At 40.8% G+C, this 23,986-nt stretch overlaps 1 protein-coding gene across 2 annotated transcripts in view; it reads right to left on the reverse strand.

Moving 5' to 3' along the window:
- The window catches only part of vps8 (VPS8 subunit of CORVET complex), a 109,302-nt gene that overhangs the window by 53,656 nt on the left and 31,660 nt on the right, over positions 1-23,986 (reverse strand). Inside the window, exons 1-12 of one of the 2 annotated variants that reach the window (XM_077728939.1) lie at positions 23,832-23,986; positions 22,292-22,359; positions 18,888-19,041; positions 18,747-18,806; positions 13,105-13,212; positions 12,362-12,439; positions 11,918-12,088; positions 11,724-11,798; positions 6,973-7,008; positions 6,581-6,671; positions 2,865-2,911; positions 2,688-2,777 (exon numbers count right to left, since the gene is read on the reverse strand). The exon at positions 23,832-23,986 is cut by the window's right edge and continues 437 nt beyond it. In XM_077728939.1, coding sequence (XP_077585065.1) covers positions 2,688-2,777; positions 2,865-2,911; positions 6,581-6,671; positions 6,973-7,008; positions 11,724-11,798; positions 11,918-12,088; positions 12,362-12,439; positions 13,105-13,212; positions 18,747-18,806; positions 18,888-19,041; positions 22,292-22,359; positions 23,832-23,846 — 993 coding nt within the window. In that variant the 5' untranslated portion in view covers positions 23,847-23,986. The remainder of the gene's footprint in view (positions 1-2,687; positions 2,778-2,864; positions 2,912-6,580; positions 6,672-6,972; positions 7,009-11,723; positions 11,799-11,917; positions 12,089-12,361; positions 12,440-13,104; positions 13,213-18,746; positions 18,807-18,887; positions 19,042-22,291; positions 22,360-23,831) is intronic. The other variant, XM_077728937.1, reaches the window with a different exon arrangement.

The raw sequence follows: 23,986 nt of genomic DNA on the forward strand, positions 1-23,986 counted from the left end.
CCAAGTAATTAAACCAGTGCTTCTCAATTATTTTCTGGTAGGCTCCCCCTAGCAAGAAGAAAAATATTGCCCCCCCCCCCCCCCACTTCCCACCGTGACTGTAAATAAAATCATTTTATAAAATTGTTATAAGTACAACATTTTATCCTTATTAACATTAAAGAAAAGGAAAAAAAGAAAGAAATATAGTCAAACTTACAAAGAATAACTTTATTAAATCTTGTTTTAAGTCTGCAACAGAAAAGATTTTAAGTGCATCAATGCCTGAAATAAAAAATAAATGAGAGCGCCACTGCCAGCTACTGTAGTGGAAGCGCAATTACACTTTATACTAGTACGGCCAAATAAAATCCTGTTCCCCAGGGTTACACGCGCCCCCCCAGGTATCGCACCACGCCCCCCCAGGGGGGCGCGCCCCACTATTTGAGAAGCACTGAATTAAACCAAGGAATCAAATAAAACAGAAAGGCCTCCTTTTCCTTCGTCGCACCACATCTGGGTAAACTTTCCCCCGGTCGCGCCACGCTATGTGGCGCGTCCGTAACAGATCGATCCGACCAAATGGACCTAGCGGGATGCCACCCACGCTCGCGCCAACGTGCTCGTCGACGCCGGCCGTCCTCCTTCAAGCCACCCGACCACGTGGATTTAATGAGAAACCCCTCAAGATGGCGAGAGCGGCAATGCGATGGCGAGAGCGGCGATGCGATGGCGACAGCGGCAATGCGATGGCGACAGCGGCAATGCTCCGGCACCCCGGGACGACGGAGTCGGCGACCCCCCCCCCCCCCCGAGCAACCAGGATAAGGCGCTCGACCGTTCTAAAATTCTGGTGTCTCCTAAAGGCAGGGGGCTGGGCCAAGACCTAAAAGACCAGCGGGGACGCCCGCCGGACCGGCCACGATCAATCTCTGCCACCGCCCGGCGCGGACGCCCGCCGGACCGGCCACGATCAATCTCTGCCACCGCCCGGCGCGGACGCCCGCCGGACCGGCCACGATCAATCTCTGCCACCGCCCGGCGCGGACGCCCGCCGGACCGGCCACGATCAATCTCTGCCACCGCCCGGCGCGGACGCCCCCCGGACCGGCCACACTTACTCCTCGTCACCGGGTGGCGCGGACGCCCGCCAGACCGACCACTGCCTCGTCTCGTTTCTGGCCAGCGCGGACGCCTGCCAGACGTGCTATGCCTCGTTGCCGGCCGGCGCGGACGCCTGCCGGACCGACCACTGCCTATCTCGTTACTGGCCAGCGCGGACGCCTGCCAGACGTGCCATGCCTGTTCACCGGCCGGCACGGACGCCCGCTGGACCGACCACTGCCTCGTCTCGTTTCTGGCTGGCGCGGACACCCCCCGGACCGACCTCTCCTTCGTCTGTTCACGGGCTGGTGTGGACGCCCCCGGGACGACGTTATGGCTCGCACCCGCCCTCCCTGCTTGTTTTCTCATTTCTCATGGACAATTGACCTTGGGACGTCTAGGATCCGTCCCTTAGAGGGGAGGTGCTGTCAGGAGTGGCTCGTTTGCCCCTCCTGGCGTGATGTCATTTTCTGTTTTCAGCTGTGTGCAATTACGTGATTATCTTTTTCTGGGCTACTTAAGGATTATGGGTTGTGTTCATTGTCGTCAGATCGACTCGTTGTCATGCTTACGTCACTTGACGACACGCCACGTCATGGGATATCATGTTTCATTTTCAGTTGTAGTTAGTTGTTTCAAGCCCCAGTTGTTTTTGTAAGTTTTTGCAAAGTAATTAAACCAAGGAATCAAATGCAACGGAACGGCCTCCTTTTCCTCCGGCGTCACCACATCCGGGTAACCTTTCCCCTGGTCGCGCCACGCTACATGGCGCGTCCGTAACACACGGTGGTGGTACTATTATGCTGTGGGGCTGTTTAGATGCCAATGGAACTGGTGATTTACGGAGAGTAAATGGGATAATGAAGGAGGATTACCTTCAAATTCTTCAAGAGAACCTAAAGTCATCGGCCCAAAGATTGTGTCTTGGGTGCAGTTGGATGTTCCAACTGGACAATGACCCCAAACACATCAAAAGTGGTAATGTGATGGCTAAATCAGGATAGAATTCAGGTTTTCGAATGGCCTTCCCAAAGTCCTGACTTAAACCCCATTGAGAACTTGTGGACAATGCTGAAGAAACAAGTCCATGCCAGAAAGCCATCAAATTTAACTGAAGTACACAAATTCAGTCAAGAGGAGTGGTCAAAAATTCAACCAGAAGCTTGTGGATGGCTACCAAAAGCACCCAATTGAAGTGAAAATGGCCAAGGGACATGTTACCAAATATTAGCGCTGCTTTAAGTATATTTTTGACCCAGCAGATGTGATCACTTTTTTTCTGTACTTTTTTTCACCCATAATACAGTCATAAAAGAACCAAACTTCATGAACGTTTTTTGTGACAAAATCAGTACCTGCTCCAATCACCCTATCAGAGAAAAATCAGAGATGTCGAAATAACTGGAAACACAAGAGAGCCATGACATTGTTCATCACAAGTGTATGTGATTCTTTTACCACAACTGTATGCACGCACGCACGCACATATTTCTGTATGTATAAATGTATCTTAAAGATTGTCTTATTGACCTTTGCCAGAAGTTTCCAATCAAAACTCAAGTATGGTTAGTATGGTTTGTATAGATCAGGGGACAATTGCTTACGTGGAAAGATTGCTCCATCACTTGGGTTCTGCCCTGTTTTGGACACTTCCTCATAGCATGATCAGTAAACTGGAGTAAGATCTCTAGCATCTTTACCGGAAAAAAAGAGTACATCTAATTAAGCATGACATCCATTAAAGACATTTTGCTGTTACCATAATGGATATCTGTGCATACCTTGTCAACAACAATTTCCTTCCTTTTCAAAGGATTCCCACACAAGCCTATGGAAAAAACGAGCAAAAAGGCTAACATTACTGGTGTACTACTATTCAACACAAGTAACAGTTACTGCGTGTAACTACATATTTTTCAAAGATTGTGTTTTTGCTGCTTTTATGTCTTAATGTTTTGATGATTCCATTTACTTTGATTTGATTTGTACTTTATGCTTTTGCTTTGCTGTTCTGTCTAATCACCCTCTTGCTACTGCCACAATGTAATTTCCCGAATACGGGATGAATAAAGTTATCCAATCCAATCCAATATCAAGTTGGTTATTACAAGACCCAATATTCAAAGCGGCTGCTTGTTGCAGTAGCTCCCTAAACCCTCACTTCTATTCTGTACCTCTATAGCTTTTTTAGAGCTTTTTTATCCTTTATTTTTATGTTTTATTGTCTCTGAAGATTGTACTTGTTACTTTACTTTATAAATTATATTCCATACTTTAATGTTTTAAAACTTATCATTCAAGACTCTACTCCAAGACTCAAGCTGTGCGAGAGCCATTCTTTGATCTATTAGTTTAGTTTATCTTTTCAAATTTTGGACATTACATTTTTGACCTACTCAGCCATGCCTACGCTGTTTTACACAAAAGTTAAGCTGTTAGTGCTACGCAACACCTGGATTCCCCTGGACCTTCCCGCGGAGTTAAAGAGGAAGAGAAGAGGATGCAGAGCTGGACGAAAATGCCAGGAGAGAAAGCGACGCTTCAGACCCAGCGTTCACCGAGCCCGAAGAAGACGGTTTGTTGACCTCATCTCTGTAGGCCGACTCATCCCCTGATATGAGTCAGACCACAGTGGTGTCATCGGCAAATTTGATGTTTGAGTTAGACTCAGTACACAGCCTTGAGGGGAGCCAGTGCTGAGTGTAATGGAGGAAGAGAAGTGGGGACCAAGTCCAACAGTTTGTGAACGGTTGGTTAAGAAGTACTTAATCCAGTAGCAGATGGAAGAGGATAGTCCAAGGTGGGAGAGTTTGTCAGTCAGAATGTCCGGTATTATAGTGTTGAAGGCTGAGCTATAGTCAATGAAAAGCATCCTCACGTAATTCCAATGGTGCTCCAGGTGGCTCAGTGCTGTGTAGAGCAATGACAATAGCAACCTCAGTTGACCTTTTTTTCTCTAAGCAAACTGGCGAATGTCAATTGATGCAGGGATTGTATTCCTGATATGGCGGGTGACCAACTTTTCAAAGCACTTCAGGATCACAGAAATGAGTGCAACAGCTCTAGAGTTATTCAGGCTGTCAATGGTTGGCTTTTTGGGGACAGGGATAATGGTGGCAGTTTTCATGCAGGATGGAATGATGGATTGTTGCAGGGAACAATTGAACATTTTTGTGAAGACTCCAGCCAGCTGGTCAGCACAGGCTTTGAGCATCTTCCCAGGTACTCTGTCGGGGCCAGCAGCCTTACTGGTGTTCACAGACCGCATTACCAGTCTCACTTCATGTACCTGAAACTTCAGTGTACTGCTGCAGGGTGGTGGTGGGGGTGTTGAGACTGGGTCTGATTTGTCGGTCTCAAAGCAGACAAAGAAAGGTTTCAGTTCCTCAGCTAGTGAGGTATTTGCATTAACAGACATATCATTGTAATTGTAATTGGTAGTATGTCGTATTCCCTGCCACATCTTCTTTGGGTTATTTCCTGTGAAGTGCTCTTCAATTTTCTTTGTATATGCTGCCTTGGCTTTTTTAATGCCTATCTTCAGCTCTGCTCTGTTAGTGATCTGAAGGCATTATTACGGCATTTGATGTGTGCCTCGTGACCGGACGTTTCGCCGACGGACGTTTCGCCAACGGACGTTTCGCCGACGGACGTTTCGCCGACGGATGTTTAGCCGACGGACGTTTCGCCGACGGATGGTACTTGGTCGATTTGCCTAAAGACATTTTGCTGACGGACGTCTCGCTGATGGTCAGTTCGCCGAGTGGGTGTTTGGACGAAAGGATAGTTTGCCAAACGAATAGATAGCCGACCGGATGGCCGGCCGACCAGTCGTGTGTGTGTACATCTTTGTCAACCTCGGCTCACGGGCCATATATGGCCCGTTACAGATAAAATTTATTTAGGAATAACAGGGGCATTCCGAACAGAAGAAATAGTAAAAATAGTAGAAATCCTACTCCAGAAAAAATATATATATTTCCTAAAATAATGGCGCGCAAGGCGGAGAGCTAACAAGTATGAATATGCCATAAATAAATGTCATAAATGTGTTTTTCTTGGGAAGACGAACTTGTGGAGAAGCACTATACAATTTCGTCATACGCTGCTGAGGGTATGATGACTACTAGGCTTTTTTGTCAGTCAATGATGACGACAATGCCTATGTCTGATTTTCAAATCATTTAAAATTAAACTAGAAGTAAAAGTGTGCTCAATGGCCTGGTATTGTTCTCTAAGCCCCTCTGCGCTGTCCAAGGCACTTAGTATTTAGAAATATGTCCAGTGGGGGGCAGTACTGCATCACAAAAGCTAAAACTCAAATAACATATAATCTGATATTTTCTAAAATTAAAGGCCGTGTTATGGAGCCTAGTTCTAACTGTTGATTTTGAAAAGGCTGTCGTATAAAAATTCATATTCCAATCTTGAAATTTTGTATTTTATAATTTGTATTTTTTTGTAAAAAGTTTGTATAGTATTTTTTGTAACTATATTTGTAATTTTTTTACTGCTTTAATAAAAACACCATCTGTGAATTTGCTTGGTCTTTTTAATGAAATAAGTTTAGAATGGCAGCCTATTGTTTAATATTAAAAAGCAGGTAAAATGATTATCTTTGTAATGGCTCTTGACTAATTCACTCTAGATTAACTTCTAAGCACACTTTTACTTCTAGTTTAATTGTAAATAATTTCCCATTATTTTAGGAAATTTATATACTTTTTCTGGAGAAGGATTTATACTATTTTCTACCATTTTTTTCTGTTCTAAATGCCCTTTATTCCTAAATTCATGTTTACTGTAACGGCCCGTATATGGGCCGCAGGCCGAGGTTGAAAAACATGTACACACACAACCGGGGGCGGGGCGAGCGTGTGCGGTGCAACGTCCAGTCGGCTGGCTATCCAGTCGGCTAACGATCCGTTCGCCCAAACGACCCTTCGGCAAACTGTCCTATTTCGGCGAATCGTCCGATCACGCCGGCGGACAGTTCGCCGAATGGACGTTTCGCCGAACGGACATTTTGCTTTTTTTTTCACCATTACCCTACCATAGATCAGGGGTCTCAAACTGATTCCGCAAAGGGCCTCAATGGGTACTGGTCATTGTTTCAACCAATCCAGTGTCGACAAATTAAGCAATGAGGTATCTTCTAAAATAAGTAGTACCTGGCTGCAATCAACTGATTACATTTGCAAAAGGTATCCTCTGTTTGAATGAAAACCGTCACCCCCTGAGGCCCTTTGAGGACCGGTTTGAGACCGGTTTGAGATCGCTGGCAGACATCTTCCCTTGTAGTTTTTTTTATGGATTTACGAGTTAGAAAAATTATGCTATGCTGAATGCAATCACTTTTCTGTTTTCAGACTGGCTTTAACATGACACCCTGGAATCCTTACTATTATTGTTTCAGTTGGGTTTTTTTTGAATGTCTGAAAAATGTATTGCATTTATGATGATCATGATAATTATTACTACTATTCTTATTACTTACCAACTACAGCCTTAGCTGTTCCCTCGTGGAAGGACCAGGCTAGACAAAGAGCATCCACAAAATGTTGCTCCTTCAACATACAGTCAATGCGCTGCACAAACACACAAAATTGATTAAATACTGTAGAGGAGTGGTCTCAAACCGGTTCCACATAGGGCCGCAGTGGGTCCTGGTTTTTGTTCCAACCGATTCAGTGCCGACATTTTAACCAATCAGGTGTCTTTAAAATAAGTAGCACCTGACTCTAATTAACTGACTGCACTTGCAAAAGGTATCTTTGTTGAGTTGGAATGAAAACCAGCACCCACTGCGGCCCTTTGAGGACCGGTTTGAGACCACTGCTGTAGACAAAGGGAGGGAGAAAACTAAATAAAAAAACAGCAAAAAAATACCTCTCTCCAGGTTCTAAGAATCAGAGCATGGACCGACTGAAAGAATAGAGAAATTGCAAAGATGTATGAAAAATTGTGTTCTACAAAATATCGTAGCATATTATTTAAAGTCTCAGTTTCACCACAGAGGGTACTTCACTGAATTCAATATATTGGACTTGGCTGAGCCATAGTTTTGACCAAACATTTCCGCGACCGGACGTTTGGTCGCTGGTCTTTTGGTCGCCGGTCTTTTGGTCACCGCTCTTTTGGTCACCGCTCTTTTGGTCACCCCGCTCTTTTGGTCACCGCTCTTTTGGTCACCGCTCTTTTGGTCACCGCTCTTTTGGTCCCCGTTAGGGTTAGTGTTGCGGCTGTCAGCCTGGACACACACTATATACCAGGGTGTGTTGTTTCTTTTCATCTGCAGGTACAAGGAGCTGCGGCTCCACCCCAGTGGCAAAGCCCTGCTCAGGCCAACACAGCTGTGACTACTTCCCCATTATCCCTCCTCCAATCAAGATTCACTTCCCGTCCTTATTTAAACCCTTTTATTTGTCATTTCACTCTTGATTCTTGACTTTCACTCCCTTGACTGCCTGTGATTGTAAATCCTGAGGCAGTGGAGTCCTTACTTTATTAAGAAAGCACATTGTTTGTTGTTAAGTAAAGTTTAATTGCCCCAGCTTCACCTGATATTGTGAGTACGTTACTCATTGTTATATTGAGTACTTATGTTGACCAAGTTAATGATTTTGGGTTGCAAAGAGGGGCTTGAGATAACTTTAGACACCCCAGGGTATACATATAGTTTGTTGCATTTATACATGTAGTTTATTCCCCTGTCTAGACTTTGATAACATCAGTTGTAAAAGTAGAACCCTTTGGCCTTATTTCCTGTATTTTTGTGTGTTCATTTGAACACCTGTCTGGGAGGGTGTTTTTTACCATTTTTTTTTAGGGTGCCACTTTAGTATCTTTTCCTTCCCCTATGTTATCCCATAGTCCAGGTTTTGGTGGACTTTGTGGTTAATAAATTATCACTGAAGGCTACTTGCAGTGTGTGTCTGACTCATCATTGACTGAATACTTCTGCTGTGGTAGTTGCGACTCCCTGGTATATCTTACCATCAGGCGGAGTCGTAACAGTTAGGGTTAGAGTTAATGTTAAGGTTGGGTTTAATATCTAAGTACATTTGACTACCATAACCCTAACCCTAACGGAGACCAACGGGGACAAAAGAGCAGCGACCAAACATCCAAGCACCACCGTTTTGCTGCTGGGAAGGAATTTAGAGTTTCTACCTGGTGACATACCTGTCAACCTCTACCGATAACTGCCCTTATAAATGATTATGATTCCCTGTACAAACCCCCAAAAAAACCATACATACACCGTACGACGCATGTTTACTGGTGGTAACTCGATTCTTACTAGGTGGCTCCTCCATGCAGGCTTCCACGATATTTACTCTATGTATATCTACGCATGCGCATGTCATCCTTTATCGATATTGCCGTACGCACCGCTAAAGAAATACATACGATTAAGGATAATTTTTGCCGGTATACCGTGACAATAGTAACGATCGATGACAGTAGCGTCGTTGACTACCAGCCTACGAGACTATCTGGATTTTAGCCAAAACGGTCTTGTTGAGATCGGTTTTCATAAATATTGGCAATTTTTTTTAATTGTTTTTTTTCCCAGTACAAAAGTCAGTGTACGGCGTACATGATTTGAAATGGTAAAAAAAACTTGCGTATAAAACGTACAAGTTGACAAGTATGTGGTGAGGTCATGGGCAGACGGCCTCTTTGTGCACTATGACCGCTTCCCTATAGAATCATTACTGTGGCGGCCAGTTAATTTAATTTTTCTCCAAAAAATACTGTCGTTTCATTGGAAAATGGTTAATATGTGCTATGTACAACACAATCACTGCCAATATAAGCCCCTATTTTTTCATACATCTAAGCACTGAGCTGATTGGATTGAGTACACGATTGATTGGATTGAGAAAGTGGAGTAGCCGGTAAGTAGCCTATTCTTTTGTTTTGATCAAATCTTATTACTGAAGACAGCTTAAGTGACAAATGACATTAGGCCAATTATTTATTTATTTTTTATAAACTGCAGTAGAAGATACAAGTGTTAAAACTTTGGCATGCGGGCTAGCTGCCATATTTGACAGTGACAAACAGTAAGGCCCGAGTCTTACTTCCTCTGACCCACTTTCAATTTTGACTGCCACAACACTGCAAGATGACAAAAAAAGGTGTACGTGTCTAGATACTCTTTATCCAATGAGTCATATGCCCTCTCCCATGCCCTCCTTCTTTAAGGAAGCTGATCAACAATGTTTTTTTTGTTTGTGTGTACAGTTTCAATAGTGATAGATCTGTGTGAGTCTTGGTAGTTTGGTCTTATACGTCTGATAAGCGGAATGGAAAATGAATGAACACATTTGTAAGACTTCTGTGTCACATCCTCCTAGAAAGTAAAGGAAGGTGAAGTGAAATACTGTGCATAAATTACCCGATTCAGTTGCATATAAGCCACTTGCGCGTATAAGCCGCACCCTTAAAATTGCTTTCGAAGTGTTGCATTTTACAATTTCTCACATCTAATCGGTCCGCTGATTCCCATATTCTGAGATACTTCATGAATCAAAAGCACATTATTTGGGTCAAAATCATAAGGAAGTTAATATGCCTCTCTGTAAATGCAAAATATAAAAATGTTCAATTTGAAAAAAGAAATAAGCCTCTTGATGAGAACCTGATGCTTTCTAATAACAGATATGTATTAATTTTTTTGCCATTGTTGTGGCAGCCATATTGCTTTTAATGTCAACATATCTAAATTATTTCAATGGTTCATATTACTCCAATAGTGGTCACTTTCGAATAAGGAATACAATGAAAAATAAACTTTCAACAAAATCAAGCAAGCAAGTTTTTTTTCTTTAATTGCATTCATAGACATCAAAATACATTTTGTTTACCATTATTTTTGTTAAGAAAGGAGGATGGATTTTGTGTATAAACAAATTTTTTTTGTGAGTAAAATGTTTCTATTTTCCTAAATAATATTTTTATTTTTGAGGTTGTTATTCATTATTGATATTGGAAATGTGTCGCAGCTGTAGCTGCAGTAAAGGTTTTATAGCCATAAAATACTTAAAGGGTTGGATTGATTCACACATAGCATGACTGAAGGCCTAGGTTTGAAATGCCCACCCCGCCACTGCTACAGAATCATTTCATCAATTGACAAGGACAACCAGAACACCAGCATCAAAGAATATTGGTGCAAATACAATATTGCCATGTGCCTGACAAACATTCAGAATGCAAGAAAAGAACATCATTTTCGAGCTGGAAAAATGTGTCGCCCCAAAAAAATCAACGAGGACTTTAAGGGGTTTACGCTTGAGGAGATTCATCAGTCAGCTGTAGATAAAGCAGTGAAGCAGGCTCGGTAAGTTGCCACTGAAGGATTCTTGGACCTGACGGCGGACGATGTCAACACAACGCTCGAGAGCCACTAAAGAACCCCAACTGAGAAAGACCTCATTGAAATGATAACATCGGTGAGTGAGGAAAAGCAAGTGCACAACGACAAGGACGAGAAGGAAGAATGTGGTCTTACAATAAAAAATCTGCAGAAGAGCTTTGATATGGGACGCAGTTTGCAACAACTTGTCCCGGAGATTTATGACAACATGGTGAGACCCATCGAATCTGGCAATCATCTTGAGAGTGTCATGTCTTTGTACAAAATCATATTTGTACGAAAAAAGAAACAGCAGTCACAACACCCTATCACTATGTTCCTTGTGTGCCCAAAACCTAGCACAGAATCTCCTCCTGCTGCCCCTACGGCGCCCCCTGAAAACGCACACGGTGAGGACGGACTATATGGACTGAAACAAGCATGAACCTGTGTTTCAAGCGGAGAGGAACTCTTTTCACTGTGAGTGCTGTATTTAAAGTATTTACAATTTCTTCATATTTAGATTATATTTAGATAATACAACATACAAGTCTCTATATGATTATAGCGGTAATATTTCATAAATACACTTCTGGTTAGGCATAAAAGCATGTAGTATGGTATTAATAATGGGGGTGATCCTACTTTACGTTTTTTTCGATTATAACAGCCATGTCTGGTCTACATTTTCCACGATATACGAAGGCTCACTGTACTGATAGTACTGATTTTAATATTGTTTTCTTTTTCTATACCTCTCATTCCTCTTCCTCCAAAGGGGAGTGCAAGGCCACGCTTTGTTCACCCTTCCCAACCCATTGTAACCCATTGTTTCACTTTCACACTGATTCTGGAGAGCCGTCAATGGCGAATTGGCAGGCAGCCTGGCTGTATTGTAAATGTATGTATGTGTGACATAACTGTGCGGCTGGGCTGTACCTGGAATGCAACTTGTTGTATAAAGTACAATATACAAAGTATGTATATGTATATATGTACAATGACAATAAAGTTTTCAATTCAAATTATGTGTACTCAGCTGCCACTCGCGATTCCACCTGATTGGAAAAGTTATTTGCATTTTTATTCATTTTAATAGCTTAATATTGTCTTTCTTCTTTTTTGCAGAGATTGATACATTTGCATACATCTTTCATACAAAATTGATATACTTATATAAGATTCAGTAAAAAGAACCCACACATGTAATGAGCCCTTTAAGAGTAAATTAAGTGTAAACTCAGAAGAGTAATGGAACATATAATAATTGTACCTTGTTTCCCAAACAGAGGATCTGTCCAGCAAAGCTTGATATGGACTGGTAACAGGCTTTTTCTCCAACTAAAGCCTGTAATACATGAATACCATGTCAAACAGAATAATATGACCACGATTGATTTAAATGTTTAACCATAGGAAAAACATTTGCTCATATTTTTACTCTGGACCCATCAGAAAATCACTCACCAAAGCCTGGGAGACATTCCCTCCCGTGGCCAGTGATTTGAAATGGCGACTGTTGTAGACCAGTTGCACTTGCTCCAGATCCAGAATTTCCAAAATTTCTTGACTGGGACGGTCTATAACATGCAACTTTTCAGAGCTGTCAACCAGTGCTAATGTACGACCATTAATCCACTAAAAAAACAATGTGTAAATGAATTAGACTTATAGTATGGCCTACATTTCTCAAAAATGTTTCATCAGAGAATTTAGCAAAATAGCTCCTTCAATCAACATCATCATTTCAATTGATCAACAATGAAGCACTGATATTTCCAAAATCAAATGTTTTGAAATTTTTGTCAATTACGGATTTGTGATAGCATTGCATCAGTACCACCACCAACATCAACATCACATACAAATAGCATTACAAAAACAGACAAAAACTTGAGTTGGTTCACTTACATTCAAACTGATAATATCAAAGTTGAAATGTATCTGTCTCTGTTTGATGACATGGATGGCTCCCATCTCTCTTTTGATCTTAATACAAAAGAAAATACAAAACACAGTAAATGCTAATTTTCATCTAGATACAAATCCTACCCTTCATTTCTTTACTCATTCACTGCCCAGTGAATTAGCTTTAAAAATATTCAATTCAAATCATTTTTAAGCAAACGTGCAATTAAGGCATAAACTCAAATGAAGCTACAACTATTACACAAGTGGAAGATGAACATTATAAAATTAAGATGACAAAAAGAATTGCATTTGGCAAGAGAAATTGAAAACAAAACATGGCTATTTATTTCATTTAAATTAGTGGATAGGTGAAGATAGTCATGTTAAAAGATTTAGATATTTAAAATTCCATCTTTACTTCAAACTAAATCCTTATAAATTGAATGTTATGGTGAAGAAATAAAAGATGTAACCTTTATTGCAAATGTCACAAGTTTCAAACATTCAAATAAAGAAAATATTGAAGACTGGTAAAGTAAACTGTAGCAGTAAAGGGCTTTGTTTTAAACCAGAATGAATACAATTTTGTTTTCAATTTCATGCAAAACTGAAAAAAATATGAAAGACAAAAAAATAACAAATATAATTTACACGTGAAACATTCAAATAATGGTACATAATGTTAGAATAACACTGTAGGTAAAGTAGACATGTGTCTTTCAAATAAGAGGTACTTAATATACCATGAGAAAGTAGACTGTATCTCCTTTACAAAAAGCCAGGAATGGGTTGGCAGCCATTTGAATAGACACGAAATGCCATGCTAGCTGGGGGACACTGGATGGTTCAGACTAGAAAAGAGAATATGCACAAATGATTTTAATATTTTCTTTGCATAAAATTGATTCTAAGAAAAACATAATGTTAGCAATAAAAATGAGTGTAGTGAGCATTCACTGTATGTACAAATTCAAGCGTGAGTAGGCAAAACTAAAAGAAAAATGAGACCACACCAGACATCCCAAGTCTCCGAGAGGTTCCTCGAGTCTTCCTGGTATTTACAATGGCTTGCCAATACCCGCAAGTTGGATAATATGTACATCCAAGATATTGTGACAACGTGAGAAAGTGTTTTTTTGAAGGCCTTAGAGCTTGAGCACCCTTCAGTGCGAAGGGCTCTATTGTTTTTCAAAAAAAATTAATTATCATTCATAACAAAATAAATCAACTTTATGGAGAACTAACCATATGCCAATTTGCATCAAATTTGGTGACTCAATAGATCTTGGTGAACATTTACAAATGGTGGTGGTTTTGGAAAAATCATACCAAAAAAAACAGTGTCCCTCTGAAAATGTTTAAAACTGCATTTTATGCCCATTTATGAATGTAGAGCTACAAAATTTGGTGAGTCAATACTTTGCCTCAATGTCTCTCTTACCCATGTCCCAAACCAAACAAGAAGTTGGCCATGTTGACTCAAAGATGTAAAAAATAGCAATGTTTGGCCTATTTTGGCCATTTAGACTTAGCAAGTGGTGCCCTCTCAACAACCTGGCGCTGAACTTCTCCAAAACCAGACAACTCATCCTGGACTTCCGACGGAACAAGGCTGTTTCGTCACCCCTGTATATTTATGGCGAATGTGTGGAGCAAGTAAAGACATTCAAATTCCTAGGAGACTACATCTCTGATGATCTCACATGGGCGGCAAACACCACAGCACTAATCAAGAAGGCGCAGAAGAGGCTATATTTCCTGAGTGTACTCCGGAAGGAGCAACTGAACACCAACCTGCTGGTGACCTTCTACCAGTCTGGCATTGAGAGTATGCTGACCTGCTGATCAGTGTGGCATTCAAGCTGCACAGAAGACAACCGGAAAACATTGCAAAGAGTGATCAACACAGCCCAGTAGGCCTTAGTAGGACAGAAAGCATTATAAAAGACAGTATACATTCCGGCTTCCACCACTTCAACCTGTTGTCCTCTGGAAGCCGCTACAGAGCTATAACTGCCAAGACAAACAGACACAAGGACTCAATGCGATTTCTGCACCCTAATCAAGACTCATTACTACTACTTGTACTTCTTATGTTGACCACTTATTTATCTATTACTATTTTATGATTATTTATTTATCAATAACTCTTATAAAGCATGACTTATGATGGATGTGTGTGTGTATGTTAAGATCCTTTCGCTACGTTTGTCCAAACCATGCATCGTAGAGAGTTGAAATTTGTAATGTGGCCAGAAACAGCTGTCATATCCTAATAGATGGGTGATTTAATTTTTTCACTTTCCTTGTGTGTACATTCAATATTTCATTTGTGAGAAGGCAGAGTTGATGTATGAATCGTTGTTTTTACATGATGTGCTTAAACACACCGCATGGCTGATTGGTCAAAAGGTAGGACGCCTTTCCACGTCATTTCCAAATGTCATTATCAGAAGAATTTCCGCCACCGAGTTTCAAGTTGCTCCCCGGAATACTTTTTTTTTCTGTCACGACGGGAAGACTTAGCGAGGCACGAGGCTGCTGGCCGCACTGACTCAAATTAGTTGTAAGGTAGGACGCCTTTCCAAGTCATTTACAAATGTCATTTTCAGAAGAATTTCCGCCAGCGAGTTTCCAGTTGCTTCCCAAAACTTTTTTCTGTCGTGACCTTTTTAATCACATCCTTTATTTGCCAAAATAGATTACCAAAACACACTCAATAACAATCTCGTCCCTGCTTGTCATTATTATTTAGTGATTATTTATTTATCATTACTATAAATTGATTTTCTGTGTTTGCTTGTTTGTTGTTGCGCCCATAGACTCAGCAAGTGGTGCAACTTGGCGCTGAACGTCTCCAGAACCGTGGAACTCATTCTGGACTTCAGACGAAACAAGCCCGCTCTCTGCTGACCTCCCCTACTTATTTATTTCTTATTTATTGATTAATCTGTGATTATTTATCCCTACAATATATTGATTTTGGTGCTGGGACGTTTGGTCGCCGCTCTTTTGGTCCCTTTTCGTCTCCAGTCAAATGGTGACAGAGAATTTACTGTTGATGTCGGCTCTCAAAATTATATTCATGGGAGAGTGTAATATCTAAGAGAGAGAGTTTAATATCTAAGAGAGAGAGTTTTATATCTAAGTACTGTTTAATATTTAAGTACATTTGACCGGCAACCAAAAGTCCGGTCATGATTGATTTTCTGTGTCTGCTTGTTTGTTGTTGCATCCATAGACTCAGCGAATGGTGCAACTTGGCACTGAACATCTACCAAAAAAAAAAACATGGAACTCATCCTGGACTTCAGGTGGAACAAGCCCGCTTCACTTTGCTGACCTCACATGGACTACTAATTTATTCAGTTCTTATTTCTTGATTATTTATCTGTCAGTCTGTTGTTATTTGTGTACTACATGGTGAAACCTTTAAATCTCATTATACTTGTATAATGACAATAAAAGCATTCAAATCAATTCAAATTAATTCAAAGCTAACTGAGGCTACACCATTAGCCAGATAACATGAACCTACTCCGTTAGCTACGCCATCAGATAAAGCAGCCCAACTTACACCGTTAACTACATTAGACTTTGCCAGACTTTAACCTCTTCACGATCTATTTATGTCTAAAATGCCTTTCCTGTATCTGCATTCTCACCCTCTTGCTTCTGTGACAATTAAATTTCCTGATCCAGTGAACCATTTTAAATTCTTACCAAGACATCTAAATTGCATTCAATCATACTATATGTAGGATCACAGTGTGTCAGGATACAATATACAAAATCTACTTTGCGGAATAACAGTTGTAGGGTACCGCAGGGGTCAGTGCTACGCCCACTGCTCTTCAGTCTTTACTGTTATAGTCGCGCCACGTACCGGGGGAAACGTTACCCATGTGTGGGGACGCCGGAGGGAAGGAGACCGTTCTGTTTGCATTTGAAGGCTAGTTTTGATAACTTGACAAAACTTATAAAACAACAGAGGCTTGAATCAACTAACTGCAACTGAAACGAAACATGATATCCCACGAAGCGCCGAAGGTTACGTCGGTGTGACAGGGTAAAGTGAGTTAAGTTATAAATGAGTGCATGTATGATGTAAAAATGGTTCATGCAGCTGACACGTGGGAATCATGTAGCTGACACGCAGAAAACATGCAGCCGGCACGTGGGTAACATGTAGCTGTCACGTGGGAAACATGTAGATGACACGTGGTGGTCATGTAGCTGACGAGGGCGTAGCTGAAGCAGGGGGGGGGGGGGGGGGTTCAGGCATATCACTAAAAGTTGGCTTGAAGATAACAACAACTGACCTGTCTGATTATTTCCCCCTGTGTTTTAAAGGTATGTTGTTTTGTTTTGGAGACCGATTGAGTGTGGGGTTTGCAGGAGACAATAGTTAGCATGTGAGAGAGAACATAATGTTTAGTAATGTTTGTTTACTTTTTTATGTGTGTGCGTGAATGTGCGAGTCTCGGGTGTATAGTCTTCAGCAAGCTACCTTCGGCCGCCATTATAGCATTAGCATGATAGTGTGCAGTATATGACGGTCGTAGCAAAGGAAGCTATACTATTGAGATTTCATGAGCCTCGAGTAGAGCACAGGTAATAGCATTTGTAACGTACCCTCGGCCGCCATTAGCGTTAGCATTGTGATGCGTATGTGTGTATGACGGTCGTAGCAATGAAGCTAAGCTATGCTATTGAGATTCCTTTGTTTGCCCTGCTAACTAGCTGAGGACTGTGCTAAGTTGCAAAACAAAAGGTAAAAAGTTACAATAGTCAGAAGTTATGATCGTTTATGCAACAAGTACATTGTTTTGGGTTATAACGGGTTAATATATTCATATGTATATATTTAGGTGTTATTGTATATTATGTTTTTGTGTGAATTGATTTGATATCACTAAAAGTTGGCTTGAAGATAACAACAACTGACCTGTCTGATTATTTCCCTGTGTTTTAAAGGCAAATACATTGCCCAGAATTCAGGGGTACAACATCGGCGTGGCGTGGTGGAAGTGACGTAAGAATGAAACGAAGAGTCGATACGACGACAACGAACACAAACCATAGTCCTTAAATAACCCAGGAAAACATAATCAAGTAATTAAACACTCGTGAACTGAGAGTGCCATCAAGCTAGAACGAGCAAACGAGCCACTCCTGACATTTGCATAATGACATAAATGTATGCCAACGATGCCGATATGTCCACACAAAAGACAAAAAAAAATGCTGCAGAGGCAATGACGAGCGTGAATAACTGGCTTGAAAGATCCCAACTCCACATATCTAAGACTGTCTGTATATACTTCTCAAAACGAGCGACAAATAACAGCGACCGCAATGTTTTTGTCCAAGGACAAACAGAGTCAGAAAAAAAAATATTGTGACACAATGATCATATCACACAAGACTTACTGCCTAAAAAGTTGGTCATCGGCCTGCAAAACAACACGAAAACCAATTGAAACTATTTGTAAGCAAGCTTTGAAAGAACAGAAAGCTCAAAACACACCACCACTGTCAGATATTTAAAAAACCACACATACGCCTAAACTGGAACAGTACTATTAAATATGCAGATGCTACCTTAGTTTACAAAATCTTCCAACACAAAGCCCCTCCTTTACTGCGAGATTTTGTACCAAAAATTCCAACACATCAACAACAGCTGCCTCTAGAGGTGAATGTGTAGTTCCCTTCAAAAAGAGTGCTTTCAGCCAAAGCACCTTTTCTGTCCGTGCCACACATACCTGGAATTTTCTAATAATTAACATATGTGAACTCCCGACTCCGAACCTCTTCACCAATCATCTTAAAGCCTGGATGTTAGACGAACAAAATTGTGATCACAAAACAGTGCTACATGTATCTGTTGAATGTGTGCCATCTGTCTTCAAACTACACAATGGCCGAAAGTTGGAAATTAGCCCTGGGCTACAATGCTACATATTTACATGTGTTCATTAACATTATAAATATGTTCATTAATATGTCCTATCCCCCATTAGATAAATATAGCTAAAACTGAATAATGCAATTTGGAAAATCTTCATAATAGATTGTTTGAAATGTTGCCATTTATCATGCATCTGAAATTATTTTCTATTCACTCTTCCATAATGCATATCCGCACAGGGCTCATAGTGGGTTGTGGGGCCCATCCCAGCCAAGCACAGACAGCAGGTGGGGTACACCCCGAATTGGTTTCCAGCCAATCGTAGGGAACCATGACAACAGACACAACCACTCTCACGATCACACCCCCACCGAGTGGAAATCGAACCCAGGCTGCTCGTACCAAAGTCAGGCAGAAGAACCACTGCACTATCGGGAAGCCAAAACATTTTTTAACCACATAAATACTGACCTTACTGTAGGGAAAAGTCATCCATACTTTAAGAGAGGGCTTAAGTCCAATTACCAGAATCTGTTAATACCATAAGAAAAAAATTATGATGAAACTTGGTTTATGTTAGAAGAAAAGGAGGAACCAGGTGGATATGAGTACCTTTGTGAGGGAAGCCAAAGCCAACAGAGAATAGTGCGTTATTGGGTGGTCAATGAAATCTGGGGCTGCGCGTAATGGTTCTATACAGCACACTTCCCCCTTAGAACCGCTGAAGAGACACCTTGAATAACAGGAACGCATGCCCATTACTCTCCTGAAACCACAAGAATAAATGTTAAAGATGCCATTAATGATTCATGGACTGAAATAGCAAAACTCAGGACTCGAAATCCTTTATCAATGTGTGAGATGATAATGGTGACACACCTTCAAATCAAATAAAAAATAATATTCGCATTTGCTGGTGACTCACATTGAGAAACGGGTGCTGTTGACAATGACCTATGAGCTCAAAAATGTTTAATGTGATCCAAAAACATGACCACAGCGACGACCCGACTTTGGATGAAGCCGAAGAAAATCAGATAAGGCGAGAGATGACATCGCAGTCTTTACATTCTACCCAGTATAGTTGGTTGAAGACAATAATAACAACAGTGATATGATTCTATTACGTGTAAATTAGCACTGGCGATAGACACTGGTAGTCAGGCAGGGTAGGCAGGTAGGTGAAAGAGTGCTCGGAGTCCTCCGGGAAAGAGTCTTCCTCAGGATGACCAATCCGGGGACGAGCTCGGCCGGTCAAATTAACCAGAGGAGACTTTCTGCGGGACGAGCCATTCACTGAGGGACATCATGAGAGTAGCAGGGTACCGCGGGGGGAAGCAATTTCCATCCAGGATGCTGGCGATAGGGAAGATGTGGAGCGAGGGTCCAACTCCTAAATGTGATGTGCCAAGCCACCATCCCAAAACAACGACGGACGACTTTCCTGAGCTGAGGTCCCACCAGCGGACACTGTATGATCATCGGCGGGTGATCAAAGAAAAGGGACCAGGGGAGCCAAGATGCTGGTCTTACATAGGCACAATAATCCGCTGCGTGGCGATAAAGTAGAAACATCGCTCCTGCCACATTCGTCGGGACGGACCAGCATCGGAAATCAAGAACAACTGAATTGTGTGATGTGTTCGATGGAACTGTACTATTGTATTTGTAGTTAAAAACTACAAAACGGGGAAATATTGTGGAATTATGCCTAAATTAATCCATTATGCAGTTGTACAACTTGCTTACAAGGGCCCCTTGAGCATTTCCAGATGTGCTTATGGGTTACTGGTAGTGAATTTTATAGGGAGGGAAAAATGCATACATTATAACAAATCTTACACGCAAGTGAACCAAAGCGATTATGTAAAGACTAAACTATGTTATACTAATTATTGGAGCATTTTTCTCATTGGAATGTTTTCCATTTATGATAAATACAGTAATCCTTCGGTTATTGCGGTTAATGGGGACCGGGACCACCCGCGATAAGGTAATTTCCGCGAAGTAGGGGTTTCCCTTCAAAAATGCTTGAAGAAACGTACAACACGTGCACAAAAGCACCACCAAGCTAATATGCTGTTCATTCAGGTGTTTTATTCCACATCAGAATGCAGGTGTTATGTTGATGCATACAAACAAATCAAATACAGTATATATAATGTTCCCTCGCTTATTGCGGTTAATGGGGACCGGGACCAACCACATAAGTGCATTTCCGAGAAGTAGGAATTCCCCTTCAAAAATGCTTAATTTGAATTTAATTCCAAATTCTTTTTTTAGTTTTTTTTATTTTTTACACCCCTGTATACAGTACACCATATAGAATACGGGTAGAGAGTGAAATTCATTTTATAACAAAAAAAACTGTAAAATATGTTGTTTCAATGTAATATTTTTATTTTTTTTCCTCCAAAAAATATGCGAAGCTCCGAGTCCGCGATAGCTGAACCGCGAAGTAGCGGGGGAACACTGTATACCAGGGGTGGCCAACCAGTCAGAGACCAAGAGCCACATTTTTTTACTGTGTTACCGCAAAGAGCCACATTTTTTACTGTGTTACCGCAAAGAGCCACATCACACAGATTTATTGTAAATGTCACACACTAGCATAGTAATGACATAAATTGACTCCTACAGTACTAACAGCACAGGCCAGTCATTATCAACAATGTACATTGTGTGCACTGTCTCACACAGACAAACTCTCAGTTCAACCAAGTCCACAAACAAAAATATAATAATTTAAAATAGCGTTTTTCTTTTTTCTATGCATGTTACTCAGTGGGACTTCTGTCATAAAATCAGAGCCTATTTTTGCGCAACGTTCGCTCCTTGTGAGCTGTCATTTATTATGAATGGCTTTTAACTAGCGCGCCCACCACGTGGGTGTACACCTCGCTCTCCTATTGGCTGCTCCCGGCTGAGCACTCTCGCCTTGGTCGGCCTCGCAGGGGGTGTGGCTTTTTCAGCGGACGCTCGATCTTTGGGATACTTTTTGTGTGCGCGACGCCGTTCATTGTCGCTTCTGGTTCACGGGAGCTCTCCCACTCTGTTAAAAACGTTTACTCAAATGAGTTTGCTTCTACTGGGAAACTTTGAGGTATTTTCATCCCAGGCACATGCGCATTGGACGAAAATACCGTATTGAACTCAAGCGAAGCGCACACGCAAATAAAAATAAAACACAAATACAAACTTTGATATGGACGTAAGAGCCGCATGAAACCGGGCAAAGAGCCGCATGCGGCTCGAGAGCCGCGGGTTGGCCACCCCTGCTGTATACAGTAAAAAAGTCAAAAACTGCAAATGTAATAAATGTAAACTTTTATTCAGCTTTCAAAAACATCATAGTAGTTCGGATGACGGATCTTCTGCAGTTTTTTTGCGCGTAAGAAACTTACTCGTTATTGGGAGTTGTGAACGTTTTTTTGGTCGGTGAAGATGCGCCTGTAAACAGCCATGACGTCATCGATGCCCGTGATGCTTTGAGCATACGTGCATTCTTTGTGTTTTAAAATTTTGTGAAATGATGCAGTTACTTATTCTAATTGAATATTTTGTTTCCACATCTTGTAAAATGATGTAATTTATAATTTTAATTTAATATCTTTATTTTTTTTCCTGAAAAAAAACCGCAAAGCTCTGAATCCGCGGTGGTGGAACCGCGAAGTAGCAAGGGCCCACTGTAGTTGCAATATACTTAAATCTTCTTATAGGAAAAGTCCTATGGACTGACCTCAAACTCAAACATAGCTAGATGTTCAAAATATCTTGGCCGTATTAGACTTTCACTTAAAACTTTCAAAAGTCAAAAGTTTTTGTTCTTCCAATTATTCTTATTGTGCTTTTTGTCTATTTTATTTACATTTTTCTGCAGTAACCTGGTGCTTTGAAATAGATAGACTTTTGGCTTGCCCTCTTAGGGTAAGGGTTAGTTTCCAAAGCGTAATAAAAATGCGTTATCGATATTAAAGAGAAAAAATGGGGGAGCAAAGTAGATAAAACTTATATACCTGAAAGCCAGCTCAAAAACTGATCCGCCGCTGTCACTGCACACTGCAAGAGTTGGATCATCTGTGAACTTAAGGCAGGACAATAGACCCAGAAAACAATAATTAGTTAGAAAATTAGGCATGACAATAGATGCATCAAAAAATAATTAGTTAGACAATTAGTTTTAAAAGAGAAAATTAAAGACTTGACAATTGAGACTTATAACATTTACGCTAACACGTTTTCTTTAATTTTATGTTACATTTTATTTCTGTAGCCAACATTCAACAGTTACATTTACAGGGTTATTTGGTGACAGAAAATGTAATAATTGCGGCAGCATGAGTTGTGAGTTTTTTCAAACTGAATATTCATAAGAGCAAAACGCCACCTCAATGTAGATGGACAAAGAACATAAGCACATTTTGAACGCAATGGCAAATTGAACAAAAAGTTAATTATAAGAAATGGCCTATTTAATAACATCTTGTGGGAGTAGACATTTGATGAGGCAAAGACAAAAGTGAAAATGCCCCAAGAACAAGCATGAACTCAAGACTGTTGCGGTATTAGCCTGGCAGAGCCTTGCCAAAATTCATTGGGTATTGTATATATATATGCATTCTAAACTCATTCATTCATAATCTGTACAGCACATATTCATAGGTCTTACAGGGGTATCTGGAACTTATCCCAGCACTTTCGGGCACTTTAGGGTCGAGAGTTCAATCCCAGATGGGTCTTCAGTATGTGGAGTTTGAACTTTCTAAATTGCTCCTAAGTATGAGTGTAAACATGAATGGTTGTCCATTTTTGTTGCCCGTGATTGGTTGGCCACTAATTTAAGGTGTACCCGCTTGGTGGCCAAAGTCAGATAGGATAGGCTTCAGCACCGCCCATCTCCCTTGTTAGGATAAAAATACAGAAAATGAATGAAATACCGCATTTTCTCGGATATAAGCCGCTCCGTGTATAAGCCGCACCCTTAAAGTTGCCTTAAAATCGTTGAATTTTACAATTTCTTGCATATAGGCTGCCCCGTTTTTCACAATTTTCACCTCCATATACATGGTTTTAATAGGGAGCACAAGATTGTTACTTTGAATTGAAAATCTTAAGAAAATCATTGCACGTGGTATTTCTGAGATACTGTATGAATCCAAAGGATCGTCTGCTGGGTTGCACATTATTTGGGTCGATATCATAAGGAAGTTAATGTCTGTTTTTGTAAATGTAAAATATTAAATTCTGTAATTTGAAAAATAGGTCTATCTTAATGAGAAAGTGATGCTTTTGAATGACAGAAATTGCTATTTTCCCACTAGAGGCTTAAATATTGTAGCAGCCATATTGCTTCTAATTTCAAAATATCTCGATTCTTTTGATGATTCATATCACTGCAATAGTTGTCATTTTCGAACAAAATATAAAACAAAACAAAAAATCAAAGCAGAATTGTTTTTATTTCAAAAATGTACAATCATATCCTTCCAGGGTTTCGAAGGGGTGTCGCCTGCACATAGACATATTCAAAAGATAATTCACATGAGTGGTACATACACGAGGTGTGTCCATAGCAGTCGGCTTTTCAACAGGTCTGTGGGTGCAATAATGGCATGGGATACACGTTGGATAGTCATCACGGCAGATATTTTAGCGATCGACCGCAGGACCTTCCATCAGCCTTAACAACTATTGGGACGTGCCCACATTTA

The sequence above is a fragment of the Stigmatopora nigra genome, chromosome 12, assembly GCF_051989575.1.
Source record: "Stigmatopora nigra isolate UIUO_SnigA chromosome 12, RoL_Snig_1.1, whole genome shotgun sequence".
Taxonomy (NCBI): Eukaryota; Metazoa; Chordata; class Actinopteri; order Syngnathiformes; family Syngnathidae; genus Stigmatopora; species Stigmatopora nigra.